At 31.3% G+C, this 15,454-nt stretch overlaps 4 protein-coding genes across 4 annotated transcripts; 2 read left to right on the top strand and 2 right to left on the bottom strand.

Annotated features, from left to right (window-relative positions):
- Positions 1–1,111: 1,111 nt before the first annotated feature.
- Positions 1,112–2,776, bottom strand: LOC123665089 (gastrula zinc finger protein XlCGF17.1-like). The gene has a single exon (XM_045599434.1). It carries the CDS (start codon positions 2,677–2,679, stop codon positions 1,579–1,581), a length of 1,101 nt encoding a protein of 366 aa, XP_045455390.1. The 5' UTR covers positions 2,680–2,776; the 3' UTR covers positions 1,112–1,578.
- A 330-nt stretch (positions 2,777–3,106) lies between these two features.
- LOC123665090 (28S ribosomal protein S10, mitochondrial) lies at positions 3,107–4,922 on the top strand. Its single transcript, XM_045599435.1, has 3 exons — positions 3,107–3,285; positions 3,373–3,617; positions 4,626–4,922. Exons 1-3 carry the CDS (start codon positions 3,271–3,273, stop codon positions 4,873–4,875), a joined length of 510 nt encoding a protein of 169 aa, XP_045455391.1. The 5' UTR covers positions 3,107–3,270; the 3' UTR covers positions 4,876–4,922.
- On the bottom strand, positions 4,914–5,855 carry LOC123665091 (transmembrane protein 216-like). The gene is made up of 2 exons (XM_045599436.1): positions 5,621–5,855; positions 4,914–5,529 (listed from the first exon to the last, which is right to left on the bottom strand). The coding sequence occupies exons 1-2, from the start codon at positions 5,853–5,855 to the stop codon at positions 5,336–5,338; spliced, it is 429 nt and encodes a 142-aa protein (XP_045455392.1). The 3' UTR covers positions 4,914–5,335.
- Positions 5,856–10,129: 4,274 nt separating this feature from the next.
- LOC123665273 (luciferin sulfotransferase) lies at positions 10,130–13,469 on the top strand. The gene is made up of 5 exons (XM_045599600.1): positions 10,130–10,337; positions 10,922–10,998; positions 11,476–11,670; positions 12,517–12,670; positions 12,942–13,469. The coding sequence occupies exons 1-5, from the start codon at positions 10,130–10,132 to the stop codon at positions 13,301–13,303; spliced, it is 996 nt and encodes a 331-aa protein (XP_045455556.1). The 3' UTR covers positions 13,304–13,469.
- Positions 13,470–15,454: the final 1,985 nt, after the last annotated feature.

The following is a 15,454-nucleotide window of genomic DNA, read 5'->3' on the forward strand; positions in this document are numbered from 1 at the left end:
TGTTCATACTTGAATGAGTCTCTGTGGATATTCGTATTATATATATATATATATATATATATATATAAGTAGAACTGTAACTTTCTTTCAATTGAAAAATATCAGTTCGGTTTTCTATACACACACGATCGTCTGTTCCTAAGGTAACCAACTTATTGCTTTTGTTGATAGGTAACAGACTGCTGTTACAGCTATTTTATTTTTTAATAAATACATATAAATAATACTTACAATATAAATACAAATACATATTTCGCACCGACACACAGACTTGAGTCGGGAGTCGAACACATAACACCCGTAGCATAACGGTAAACTGCGCCAACAGACTAGTAGACTAATTTATAGGTATGACACACTAGCACTGTCTAAAATTAGCACGTATTCTTTCTAGTAATTTAAGTTGACTAATACTTTTTGATTAATTGACTGTACTGAAGGCCTATCCCTATTAATGATTACATTGACTTAAAATAAGATTTGGAGGCTGTGTGTGTCTACGGCAGTAAGGAATATAGCCACCCCCCGCTCTTCCCATGGCTTTATTATATATATTAATTAATATTATAAACGCGAGTTTGTATGTATGGATGTGTGGATGTTTGTACCTCTTTCACACAAAATCTACCAAATGGATTTTAATGAAAGTTTACAATAATATAGCATAAACAGTAGAACACATAGGCTATTATTTTTAAAGATAGTGTATGAATTGTCCAAAATATAACGATAATTGTCAAGTAAGTCTGAAAAACTAGAGTATATACATATATAATGTATAATAAAAATGTTTATCTTAATTAGTTCTACAAAAAAGCCCGTAACAGCATATATCTTTTATGACTGACTATGTATCATTATCGCCAAAATAGTGAACCATAAATACATTAAAAATTGATAATATATTTCTAATGCACATTTGGTAGTAACAAATTGATTTTTATATTACAGAACCAATTTTGATGAATTTTGGCATAAAGATAGATATTGAGAATATAATAAGCTACTCGAAGTACTTACTAATTCTACGCAGATGAAGTCACGGGTACCAGTTATTATGTAACAAATAATAGATTGTTTCATAATTTTTAACAAAATTAAATAAAAATCATATCATTCAAAAAATTTTATTTGCCTTATATTGTCTACTACTGTTCATTGTAATTCCTTAAAACATAAAATACGTTTTTTAATAGTTTTTTTGCTTAAGATGTATCATTGTATGGGCCAGTTTCTCTGGCTGTGGATAAAACTTATTCCGAGGGTAAAATAAGCCATTAGAACCTGTTTCTCTTCAGTTAATAAACTATAACTGTTAGATTAATATTTGCGAATAGAAATGCCTAATAAAAATAAAAAAGAAATATATATATCAAAAACTTTTATCTGTTGGATACCATCATCCATCAAATACCGTTATCCATAAGTGGTGAAACAGGCCCTAACTGTCTAATAAATAATTTCTATTATGTTCCATATTCATCATATCATTGACCATTTTGCCTATTCATGGGCTTTTACGTCTAATCAAATTGATTTCTTAATTTTTTCCCAAGGTACATAATATCTTTTATGAAATCATTCAGATGAATTTTTTTTAGATTCAAATTGCAAATATAGAGGCATACGTCCACTCCTAAACTTTTCCCTTTTATGAACTTTGAGCTGATGCTTCATCATCTGTTTACGATAACCGAATGCTTTTCCACATATATTACAAACATGATCCTTAATACCAGTATGATCTACTTTGAAGTGTAAATCCAAGTCTCTTTTAGTGTAAAACCCTCGACCACAAGATTCACATTTAAAATCATGATCACCTTTATGTGTTAAAACATGTTTGTTAAGATTACTTTTGTTGACAAATCTAGCCGGACATTGGCTACATTGATATGGCTTTTCTCCAGTATGAGAACGCATATGCATTTTCAGTGACTCCTTAAATCTCCCTCTATACGGACATAGGGAACACTTAAATGGAAGGTTATAGAAATGAGTCATTCTATGTCTTGTAAACTGCCCTTGGACAATAAACTTCTTTCCACATATATCACACATGTACGGTGTATCAACTTTATGTAATGCTAAGTGTCTTCTAAAATATAATGTGGCATAGGAATTTTTACAAATTGGGCAAGTTTGTCTCATATTTTCATGTTCCTCTGATAGTCTATGTTCGCTGTATTCTTCAAAAGATTCGAAATTCAAATCACACTTTCGGCAATAATATTCACTCGACTGGTTATTCACATCGTTTTCTTCCAAGTCGTTAAATTCATCATTAATAATCAAGTCTTCGTTGTTTTCATGTGGTTGGCGTAGAATCTTGTCAGATTCTTGAGCAGTTTTCCTAAGTAATATTGCATTTTGGAGAAGCGTATTACAAGCCTGGCAAATAAATTTTGGATAGCTGTCGTCAGCGCAGATTTCAATTTCGGCGAACGTACACAAATCTTTTGAAATATCTTCTATTACTGCATTACCATATATAGGGATATCTCCTTCTCTCAAACAAACTCTACAAGTATTTGTAATATCGTCAAAGTATTTAATTTCCTTTTTAATTAAAGGGGTTTTGGACGGTTTGTCGAATTCCAAATTCCCATTGTTTCTCGATCTTCGTCTGCCATGTAATTTGTAATGCAACATTTTTAGCAACATTAGATGTCCTACCATTTTTATTTTATTAAAAAAAAAATCTATTTTAATTTATTAATCCTATTTTGAAATAGCTGCACTGCTGATTTATATTCAACTTTTTTGGCAGTGACAATTCAATAATAAATAAACTTAATTGTTGTTCGGAAATTTGTGACAGTAAAATTACAAAAGTAGTATACCTTATTAATGTTTTTATTCAAAATTAAAAAGTCAGTACATATTTCATAACGTTAAATATTAATCCCGATTGTTTATCTTCTATTTAAAATGTTGTGTTCATTGAGGTTACAAAATAGAGAATTAGACAAAAAATTAAATATTTAGTTCTTAAGTTGTGAATTGTAAACATGTATAATATTTTGTATTAATTAAATTAAATAATTTATACAACTGAATCAGTTATGAATTAGACATATTTGTACATGATTAATGTTAGATTTTGGTTTGATTAAAAAACAACTGTCAAGTTGACGCTGTCATTGTTAAATAATCAATTCCGAAATGGTACAAAACTTCAAATAAAGGTTACTTTTTAAAACAACAATTTAAAGACAAAAATATTTTAGTAGACTAAACAAAACGTTCTACGTCTTCAAACTCAATAAAATGAATGCAATAAGAGTAAGTTATAGACAGACTCATTTAATTTAACAAATTGCCAACGATTTGTTAATAGGTTAAATAATTGTTTTAATATTTACTTTTTAGGGATTATGGCGAACAACACCACTTGTGCGAAGTGTACTAAATAAAAACGCCTTAAATAGGCAATTCGCCACGGCTACAATAACGCCTATTAAGCCCATTGAAGAAGCACCAAATACTGTGGAATTAGATAAACTATACAAAAGAGTTGAATTAGAGATGAGAGGTATCGATCCTGCAGTGCTTCTGAGTTACTCCTGGTTTTGTATTGCAGCTGCATCGAATTTAGGCATTGAAGTTACTAAAAGGTATAACCAAACATAGTGTAGTATATAGTGAGGTAACAATGTTGACGCAGTGGTTACGCACATAGCTGATGTGTTAGTGGTCTATACAAATATTTGTCATAGGGTTTTAGTTGAGATTGTGTTGTTTTTACATGACCTATACAAGGCATACATTTGTGATTGTTTAACAGAAGCATTTTTTATTTATTTATTGTTATTGTACTCCTATTAGCCTTACTTTTATGTTGTCAAGATATATAAATATCTAAAAATAATTAAATTTCAATTTATTGTTACTCAACTTTAAAAAAAAACAAAAATGACTAGCCCATTGGCGCAGTTTGTAGTGGCCCTTCTTTCTGTTCTGCAGGGTGCGGGTTCCATTCCTGCCTGTTGTATTGGATGTAATATTTGTATTTATATATTAATATATGTATTATATCTATGTATTATTATCAAAAAAAAAAAAGTTATCACAGTCAGCTGTTACCTGTTTACACAAGCATTAAGTTGCGTACAATAGGAACAGATGCCCATGTGTGTGTTATATAACTTAAGAAAAAATAAATTTCTTCAAACAATATTATTATTAGTATTATGATGTTGGCATATCTTTAAAGCGAAAAATCCTAACTATACAGTTAGGATTTTTATGGCAGATTATTGATAAATTCAAAGTAGAATTTCATTTAATTTTCTAGTAACAATAATAGTTGGATCTACTAATATTATTAATGTCTATTACCATATATATAAATAATAAATAAATTTCTTATACACACATGGTCATCTGTTCCTAAGGTAAGCAACTTAATGCTTGTGTTATAGGTAACAACCAAATGTTATAGCTAGTTTTTTTTTGATAAATATACACAGAATTAATACATATATAAATAAATTCAAATATTAACCCCAGACTCAGGTGAAAATCGGACATCCAACCCGCGGAGCAGATAGCAGGCCTACTACAAACAGCCCCAATAGGCTAGTCTATATATATGTATGTATAAATTTCATTTTATTTTGTAGTTGGGCTTTGAGAAAAGCAGAGAAAGAGAGGCACACACTATTGAGATGTGTTCACATCTACAAAAAACACCGAGTGCAATATGAAATAAGGACATACTTCAGATTCATACATTTACAAAGGCTCACTGGGTCAACATGTGACACATATTTGGAGTATATTGAGAGAAATCTTCCGGAAGGATGTGCCCTTAAAGTTACTAAAGTAGAGTGCCAAAAAATGCTCGAACACCTAACACCACCTCCAGAATAAATAGATAATAAGTTTTGTAGTTTAAGAATATAGAATGAAATAGTAAACACAGTTTTATTTCCCCTAGTTATGAACAATATAATTAAGTTTATAGAGTATATAAACCTCTTTTTAATTGGACGTTACATGTACGTAGATTGCTATTTACCTAATATAAATAACTAAAGCTTATACATAAAAAAGCGGCTCAATTACAAACTCAATCAACAAGAAAATTTTAACAGTTTAACTAGAAATATTTTGTTTATCATAACATTATAGCCTAAAAACCACACTATATATGCTTTCTATAATACTTTTAAACAACTATCTAAAAAAATAGATAATTAATTGTCTTTACTGTAAAGTACTCTCCTCAGGATATTAATGTAAATCTTCGATTGTTAATAAAATGATTACAATCTGGCAATCAATTTGGCAATTAGTATTTCTTTGGCAAGGAGGTACTTTTAAACCTGTTCTATTCATACTGTTGGTTTTTACACACTGTCAAAATGAATAGAATGGCAAAAGTAAGTTCCAATGCGTGGAACATTAACATCACAGCGCACCATATGTATTCAAGTCTCAGTATGTATGTTTGGTATATGAGAAAATAACATACACCAACTGCACAAGGAATTGTTAACAGTACTGAGAAAAACACAGGAACTTCTGAAAATAAAAAGAAAACAGACTTTTAAATTATATTTTTTATTTAAAATATAAATAAAATGGCCTTTCATTTTAATCAATTATAACTCACTTTTACTGGCTAAATTCCCGCGTCTTCCTAGAAAAATACGTATCACTTCGACAAAGCAGAGCGCGCAAAATATTCCAGCCTCGGTCCATAGGGCATTTTCTGGATATGATACATTTATCGCTTTTAATATTCCCATAGCGATTTCACATACGAAAAACATTCCCAAATAGAAGGAATTCAGATAAAGTAGAATCTCGTATGCTAAGCTAGAATTCACGTTTGTCATTTTGGACATTGTTTATTAATTTTTATTACTTGTTTACGGTTTTAAAATTTCAATACATTGGTTTGACGTTTTGGCAGGATAGCGGAAGTAAATATTATGTAGCCGGGGAGGATCGATGGCGCCATACCGCGAACCGCAATAAGGGTCAACTGACTTTCTAAGTTAATGCGTAAGTAAATCCTAGTATTGATTCAATAAAATATGTATTTAACGTTATCATTTACATTATAATTCCTAAAATTTTAAGTACATATATTATATTAGAAACTTAATACTGGATTTCCAAATTCTAATCTAATCGAAAGTTGAAGATTTACGGATAAATATTTTCAGCTGTTGTAACACAATTGTATACGCGGAAACATTTAAGTTTACGTTTATTAACGATTTACTTCAGTGTCATCGGTTAATCTTTCTTATCAATTGTATTTATTAATTGATTCAATTATAAATATTTAAAAATCTTTCAATAGTGTCTAGTCGCGACACAAAAAATAAAATAGCTTGTTAATCGGAGTTTTAGTTTCTTTTTAATTTCCTACAAATTGGCTGAGACCACTTTGTAGATTACCTACTTTTTATACCTCATAATGAAACAAAATTTACAATTTATCTTTCACGACTGAGTATTGCTCACTAACGAAAAAAACTGAATTCATATCTACAAGTAATCTACCTATATACTCGTATTACTTAATACGTGAAGCAAAAACTTTGTACCCCTTTTTACGAAAATTGCGCGGACGAAGGAGTATGAAATTTCGTACATTTATAGTTTACTAGCGACCCGCCCCGGCTTCGCATGGGTGCAATGCTGATACTAAATATACTACAGAATGGCTTTATTTATAGTACGAAGCTAGCTTATAGCATGGTTATTAACATAAAAACAACATTCAAATATGCGTCGTTAGATTACACGTTGTTACAGAATGCGTTGAAGAAATAAAGGTTCACTGCTCATTCCTCGTAGGCGATAGCGTGATAATTTGCAGCCTATATGTTGACCCGACTTCTTAAAAATATTCGTGCCAAATTTGAAGTAAATCCATGCAGTACTTTTTTTGTTTATCCCGGACATACGTACAAACAAACAGACAAACAGACAAAAATTCTAAAAACTATATTTTTGGCTTCGAAATGGATTGTAGATTATACCCCAAAGTATTCTTTTAAAAAAATATTCAATGTACAGTTTTGACTTTCCTACCATTTTATTATACATATGTATAGATATAGAGAAGGACTGCAGAATGCTAATATTTTTTTAAAATTATGCATAAAAATATCTTAAATCAATAAAAAAAAAACACATTCCACACATTACTTACCATGTATTTGACACCTATAGTTATATCATATACATTTTTGTTGATTGTCAAAGTCAAACAGATTTTTTTTAAATGTTCTTTATTTTCATTCTTTTTTGTTTTTCTTTTAATTTAAAATTTTAATTATCGTTGAATTTCGGCTACTAGGCGACCACTAGTAAAATAAAATACGTATTTATTACGGATAACAATCGTTCTGGTATAACGGTTCACGTGCTGTGTAGGCGCCTAATACTGGCGGTTTGCGGGTTTGATTTCTGCTCAAGATGGATATTTGTATCTGTAAAAATATTTGATTCAGATTTGGAAGTCTGTTTTAATGGGTTTCCCCATCGTGCCTTACGTACGTTATGCTGTCGGTCCCGGTTGATATCGTAGACTTCTGATAGTAATCGTTTGGTACTCATAGTAGAGAATATATTTGTTAACCCGCAGTGGAGCTACCGCTATGGCAATAAGGCCAAAACGAAGGTGCGCACTATGTCGTCCATACTGGCAAATGGTTCTTGTGAGGGCGTTAAGATAAGCCGACTAACGGTGGATGAAGCCCTTATGAATCATTTCGGAGTCATAGACATCATGACTGCCCGGCTATCGGCAGCAGAGGAGGTGGTCCTCATCGGAGACATAAACCAGCTGCCGTATATCGGCAGGGAAAACCTGTTCGAGATGCGGTACAGCAGACCTTACTTGTCAGTAGGTATCTCGTGCGAGTTGTGCTGCACGCATCGAAACCCAGAAGACGTTGCTTTCGGTATCAGTGAGGTGTACGACAGGATCAACAGCTCGAGCCCGATCACCCACTCCCTGCGCATGGAAGGATTCACCGGCTCACGAATACCAGCAGAACAGGACCAGACCCTGTACCTGACTTACACGCAAGAGGAGAAGAAGGCGTTGATAATACGGAGCCGGGGAGGGTTCGAGAATCTTGACCATTCATGAGGCACAGGGACAGACGAGTGAAAACGTCATTGTTATCCAGACGAGGGCCGAGAGGCTCCGAATCGTGGTAGACTAGACACACTAACATCTGTGTCTATTACACCAACGACAAGGACGACACAATCGGCTACTTGGTCAGAAGGCAAAAAGGGTGGAGGCAAACCGTAGGCAAATCCTCGAGCACAGCCTCAAAATGGCGATCCATAATAGGGATCCGAACGTTATTGAGGATGTGCTCGCGAACCTGGCAGTGGGCGCTGATTTAGAAAAATGAGTGTGGCCGTCGATAATGCCGTAAATTAACATTATAGAGCATATGTGATAAATATTAATGAAACTTATAAAGCGTGTAGTGAAAAATAGTCACGATCAGTTCATCAGGACAGATCCTGATCTGTCTCACCATCGAAATTCGAGAAAATAAGCTTTAGTTCGTAATTTGATAAAACATGCAGTGTTAAAAAAAACGTAGTGGAGCAGTGTGGCGGATTAAGCTCCGATCCTTCCGGATGTTACAGCTGAATTATAATCATGAGAATTATAATTTGTTAGGGAACTTCAAAAACTACTCGTCAGATCTTGATCAATCACTGATGATGACCATGACACACCATCGGACCGTGGAACCACATAACACTGACTTTCGAATAAAATAAGAATTACCAAAATCTATTTATAATTAGCGGAATACTCGCGTAATAAACATATTAAAAAAAAAAAAAACAATCTAGTTATGAACACATTTTGAAGTCGATTAAATCGAGTAATACATAAGTAGGTATAAGTAGACTGCTTATTGGTATGCCGTTTATGGCTATAGGTAGCTTAAAATTTTTCTAAAAATAAAATAGGTACTCTACTACTGCACTTTACATATGTAAATGCAGTTATGCATCTACATTTTCTTTTCATAACTACGAAACAATGCAATTATATATATATTTTTATATATATATTTTTATGTAAACATTATTATAGGTAGCTTAGAATATAATTTAAATGAAATGTATGCAGCACTGTAAATGCATCTATTGCATAACTGTAATGTTGCACCGCATAGGTAGATATAGCTTGGAATAGTGGAATAGTTGCTTGACAGGAAGCGCCCGCGGAAGCAAATGCCGAATATACAGGGCCTCACTATATGCACCTCAATTTATTTACTTATACTTTATTTCTCATAATAGGTTTTATTATTATAATTGTTGCTTTTGAATTAGATTATTATGAAAATGAGTATTTGTAATGTCGTGTTGCTATGTGTAACACCATAAGCAAAAAAGAAGAAAAATTACTAAAAATTAAATTCTTACTAAGATATTACAAGTGGAAGAAACAGAAATCAATCGATCCACTTATTCTTAAAAAATTTTGCTTATAATATTTATGTAAATTTTCAAATCTTAACAATTTTTTATATGTCAAGTTAAATGATATGATACAGCCAATATATTATGTACTTATGTTACTACTGTGATAGAAATGTTTTTAAAAATTTCTATGCTCTATGTTGACTTATGAAAGTAAAAAGTATTTTTGCCTGAATGCACTAATCTTACAAAATTTGGTACATAGACATGCAGTATTTGTTCGGCAAATAAGTAATATTGTAGGCTAAATTAATAGTATTTAACTAGGGTTCTGGGCCGTGAATGAATATCATAAACGTAGATGTTATAACAATTAATAAATGTAATTTATACATATAAAGTGCTTATATAAGCAACAGATTTTTGATTATTACCTATATTGATAAAAGTAATAAATATCAATATTTATATAATAATTCTTGTATTGTTTTGTGCGTGCAGTATCTATAACTCCTAGAAAATACGAAAGTTAACACTCCTGTTCAGTGAGAGTTGAGGAAAACATACGATGTAATACACCGCACGCGATCATTGCACTTTCCTAACTTGCAGGAATAAGACGTATTTTCCTCTTTAAGAAATAGTCCAAATGTGTCTTTAATTTGTTAAAAATAATATCGAAATTTAAGCATCAAAAATGAGGACGACCCCAAAATTGACGTTTTCGAAATTAGACGAGGAGACCGGGAGTAAATTGGACCAAATGTTTGAAAAGAAGGATTGTATGGTTGAAATAAACCCTGGACACGTAGTCCTACCAGCTGATTATATGACCATCGGTCAGGAAATTCTGGATATGGAGGTTTTGGAAAGCGATGTTTGGATGCTGTCTTATCCAAGAACTGGTAAGTATGATAGGCTATATAAATAAAAATGAATGTTGTTAAGCGCATAACTCGAGAATGGCTCGACCAATTCGGCTAATTTTTTTTAATGTTCTTTAAAGCCCACGGAAGGTTTATATACAAAAAAAAATACTATTATCTTTTGACAGAACGAAGTCTATCCGGGCAGTTAGTAAATTAATAGATAATTATTAATATTTTAATGTTTTGTAGATAAATAATTCTATAAAATTTGTTAGATAAATCTGTTTTTGGATTTTAAAAACAGTTCGTTAAAATATTCATCGCAAAAGTTTTTATTTATTTAATCAATAGAAATGAGTTGATTTTTTTCTACTTGCTCAAATATTTTGGAGGAAAAAATTTAAGCCCGATATTTATTTTTAAATATTTGTTTTTATTTATTATTTATTGTATATTTATTATATAAAATATTCGTTTTTAAATATTATTTATTATTGCCCGATATTTGTTTTTAAATTTTACTGTTTTGTATATTATTTTAGGCTTTTTGTTATTGATTTTATTTTCTATAAAATCTAATATTTTAAATATTTAAAAGTAGTTGAAATTTATTTTTGTAGGGTCGACATGGGCTCAAGAAATGGTGTGGTTGATCGGTCACGATTTAGACTACGAAGGAGCTAAATCTCTTCAGCAAGTTAGTTACATAGCTTTTTTATTAACTTTTATATTTTAAATGTTGGCAAAAATACGTACTAAATACCCAATATTTACAAATGGCTTATAATTTCGTTATATATTTAATTAAAAAAGTTGTATTTATCTTATCTAATATTAAATTACTATAATTTCTAAACCATATTTTATACAGTTTGCAATTAAGGAATTTTAGAACAAACTTTTTTGACAATATTATTTTTTTAAATTTTTTTGCAGTACTTTGAAATGAAAACTTTTTATGTGAATAATGTATAACAATATGTCCGAAAATATACTAGATATATATTTTAAAATAGATATTATTCTATGACTATATTATGTTTATAAAATGTAGATATAGTTCAACGTTTTGAATTGCTGTTTTCGTTTTCTATTTTGGACATTCACAATGTTAATTTTCTAAGTCTTATATGTAAGTATCATGTGTCTAAGTTAACAATTACATTTTTCCTAGATCCGATGTCCTCTAGTGGAATTATCGTGTATAATGGTGGACGGTCACGCCGAGTGGCACGATGAATCCGTAAAGGGTTCATCTGTGGATCTCGTGAAGTACCGCTTACCACACCCGCGCTACATACGTAGTCATCTACCCTTTGATCTGTTGCCCATCGATATATTGAACGAGGATGGTTCTGTTAAGCCGAAGGTGAGTCCTACTAATAATATAAATGCCAAAGTTTATAAGAAGAATGATGAATGTATCTTTGTTAATCTTTCACGCAAATGCAATATGGAGATCCAGAATTCCAGAATAACGGATAGGCTACTTTTACTTTTTACTTTACTTTTACTTTTTACTTTACTTTTACCACTTATCCTGCTATTCTAACGGGTTTGGAAATAACGCCAGTGAAACTAAAAGGTGCAGCTGTAGCTTTATATATTTATTTATAACTTATTTTGAAATTCATAATCAAAACCTCCAAAGACGAATAACGAGCTTTTAAACATACCTATTGTCATATTACGAAGTATCTACTTATTTGCGTTAGTTATGAATTTTAAAGTAACGCCAGCTTCGTTATTTATGTAAAATTAACAAAAAAATATCTGTTATACATTTTTATGTGGTACAAAGAACTAACTTTAGAATCACTTTCACCAACCTTATATCGCATGTTATTTTAATAATCCAGCGTCATTCTATAAATTAAAATGCACTGCTAAAATTAATAAAATATTTAGTAAATATTCGTACTGTAAATATTAATTTATTTTCCCTGAATGTATCATTTTTTTCTATATTTTCTTTTATATAATCCTTATCAATGAAGTGCAGTCGTTCGTAACATATGCGCGAACATAAATATATTTCACTTTTATATAGATTTTAGAAGCACCAATTGGTCTTGGTAAAATAAAACAAGCAACCTATGAAATTCTGCACGCTGCTATTGTCACTCTATGCGTTCAATTAGTGATGACATTTTTAGTATCCATATTAATTTATAGCTATCAAATTTATCTTAAGCCAAAGGTTTTTTTCTCGCAGATGATATATACATCCCGTAACCCAAAAGATATGGTGGTCTCCTACTACCATTACTGCACTCTGGTTCACGGCTTAAAGGGTACTTTTGAAGAATTTTGCGATCTATTTATGAGGGACAAAGCGCCGTTTGGACCTGTGTGGAATCATATACTTGGTATGACATTTATATTTTCATTCTTTCCTATTTTAAGTGCCAATTTAACTGTGTTCTTGGCTCAGGGACAGATATTTTGCTCTGAAAACTAATGCCAACAGTTAGCTTAAAATCCTTTACTTGGTGTTTTGATTGTTTCTTCTTAATAAAAAGAAAGAATTCATCTAAGGTACTATTTATGCAAGACATTATAACGAAATGCAAGAAAGCTAAAAGTATTTTATACTCATTAACATAATGTTAACAAAGACTCAAATCAAAATTTTCACAGGTTTTTGGAACCGCCGCAACGATCCAAATGTCCTCTTCATCAAATTTGAAGAAATGAAACGTGATCTACCAAACGTCGTCAGGAGAACTGCAAAGTTCTTGAACAAAACCCTATCTGATGAAGAGGTTTACAAGCTATGCGATCACCTATCCTTTCAGAATATGAAGACTAATCGTGCAGTAAACTTAGAGGCAATTCTAGAAAAGTCTTTTGGAAAGAACTACTTAGAACAAACCTCACTGAGGTTTATTAGAAAAGGGGAAATTGGAGATTGGAAAAATTATATGTCGGACGATCTCTCGAGAAGATTCGATGATTGGGCCGAGAAAAATCTGAAGGGAACCGAATTGAGCTTTGAATAATTTTTTGTCTTTTTTTTCCTATACTTAACAGTTATACATTTTTGAATTATAAATTGATTATTGTTGTATGTTTTGCATTAAGGATGTAGTTTTCATACATTTAAATGTATTTTTACACAATTCATTATCAATGAAAGAAAAAAACTTTTTAGCGTAGATTTTAAATATTTATTAAAAAAAAAAGATTTTTATTAGTATAATGTGTTCGATAAGTCGAATTTTGAAAAAAGAACTTGACATATTTTCTTTTTTTTATATTACTTGGTTAATAAAGATTAAAAATAAGTATGCTATATTTTTTATTTTCCCAATAGTGACAACGTCTTTTACGAGTTAAAACGATTACAAACACATATGCGTCAAACTCACTCGTACTGTTGTCCGCAGTTTTTCTCACAGAAGTTTATCATATTGTACCTGAATCATAAATATTTCTATTTTTTTTTCTAAGAGGTTAATTACGTCTCAACTTTAGAATTTTACATTCATTCAATTGTTTCAAATATTATATTCTACTTTTCAAAATAGCTAAATTTCGACGCGAAACTTCATTCCATTTCTTCTCCACTCTTTTTTTTTTTAAATAAATTATAATTATATGGGTAGTATATAAATAATCGGTAATACGGTCGGTCTTAAAGTGTACTGACAGAAATCGTAAATTTTCGTCTATCCGTAATTACTTTGCATTATCTTAAACAAATATGTGAATTTTTACTTATCTATACTAAAAACAAAAAATAACTGTAAAAATAAATTATTGATAAAAGAACTTAAACAGTAACATAAAGTTATATTTGTGTTCATACACTTGTCATTTCGAAGGTAGGGTATATTTATAATGTAAGGTATATTAGATTTTTAAAGTCATCAAAATCTTTACAATTTCGGGCTCTATCAGTATAAAAATTTAAAATAATTTTAAGATAATCAACTTCGACGAATATTAGAAGATTCTTGTGTGTTGTTGTTTTAGGTATTATGTATGTGATAGCAATCACGAAGACAGTCTTTGATACAAGAGGTGCTTAGTATCTTAACCAATTAGTAAAATGTGAAATAGTCTACACTACACATACATTTCAATTCAACGCAATAAGAAGACAACATGTAATTATAAATATATAAATATCTACAACACACACACACAGACAGCTGTAACAGCCGACTGGTATAGCTAATTTTATTTTTCGATATACATACGTATAAATACCACATATGTAAAGAAATACATATTATACCCAGACTCGGGGTGAGAATCGAACCTACAGCGCCCGGAGCAGAAAGCAGGGTCACTACAAACTGCGCCAAAAGGCTAGTAAAAATTATATATTACTAGCTGACTTGGCAAACGTTGTCTTGCCACTAAACGCTATTTAAAAATAGGGTTTGGTGGTAAAGGGTGAAAATTTAGGGTTGTATGTATTTTTCAACGCCAAATCATAATAAAATAAAAAATAAATAATGAATCTAAAATTTAAAAAAAAATTAATTAATTATTATTAAAAATTATTTAAATTATTGTGGTAGACTACCCTTAACATTTAGGGGGATGAAAAATAGATGTTGTTCGATTCTCAGACCTACCCAATATGCATACAAAATTTCATGACAATCGGTCAAGCGTTTCGGAGGAGTTTAACTACAAACACCGCGACACGAGAATTTTATATATACGATAAAACACTAATTAAATGTTATAATACATTATTAGCTGCAACGGTATTGTAATAATTTGATTTATAAATCTAGTATTCTCTATACTTTAAGCCATTCTAAATTTATTTTTAAGCTATGTGGCTTAGGCATTAAGGAATATAGCCACCCCCTCTCTTCCCGTGGGTGTCGTAAGAGGCGACTAAGGGATAATACAGTTCCACTACCACTTTGGAACTTACAAAGCCAACCGATGGCGGGATAACCATTCAACTGGTGGCTTTGAAATACTCAGGCCAAAGACGGGCAGCAGCGTCTTGGTGCGACAACGTCAGCCCTGCGGTCACCAACCCGCCTGCCCAGCGTGATGACTATGGGCAACACATATGAGTTCACGCCTTTTTTGGCGCGAACTTGTAAAGGCCTATGTCCAGCAGTGGACTGCAAAAGGCTGAAATGATGATGATGAAATGATGACATTTATATCATTACAGC

This window comes from Melitaea cinxia, chromosome 23, assembly GCF_905220565.1.
Source record: "Melitaea cinxia chromosome 23, ilMelCinx1.1, whole genome shotgun sequence".
NCBI classification, from domain to species: Eukaryota; Metazoa; Arthropoda; class Insecta; order Lepidoptera; family Nymphalidae; genus Melitaea; species Melitaea cinxia.

Bases quoted from the DNA above. Each gene is read 5' to 3' on its own strand.
- LOC123665089 (XM_045599434.1), bottom strand. From the start codon at position 2,679: ATGGTAGGACATCTAATGTTGCTAAAAATGTTGCATTACAAATTACAT.
- LOC123665090 (XM_045599435.1), top strand. The intron at 3,618-4,625 runs GTATAACCAAAC...TTTATTTTGTAG, and splicing joins GGCATTGAAGTTACTAAAAG to TTGGGCTTTGAGAAAAGCAG.
- LOC123665091 (XM_045599436.1), bottom strand. From the start codon at position 5,855: ATGTCCAAAATGACAAACGTGAATTCTAGCTTAGCATACGAGATTCTA. The intron at 5,530-5,620 runs GTGAGTTATAAT...TTTTATTTTCAG, and splicing joins CGGGAATTTAGCCAGTAAAA to AAGTTCCTGTGTTTTTCTCA.
- LOC123665273 (XM_045599600.1), top strand. From the start codon at position 10,130: ATGAGGACGACCCCAAAATTGACGTTTTCGAAATTAGACGAGGAGACC. The intron at 10,999-11,475 runs GTTAGTTACATA...CATTTTTCCTAG, and splicing joins GAGCTAAATCTCTTCAGCAA to ATCCGATGTCCTCTAGTGGA. The intron at 12,671-12,941 runs GTATGACATTTA...AAATTTTCACAG, and splicing joins TGTGTGGAATCATATACTTG to GTTTTTGGAACCGCCGCAAC.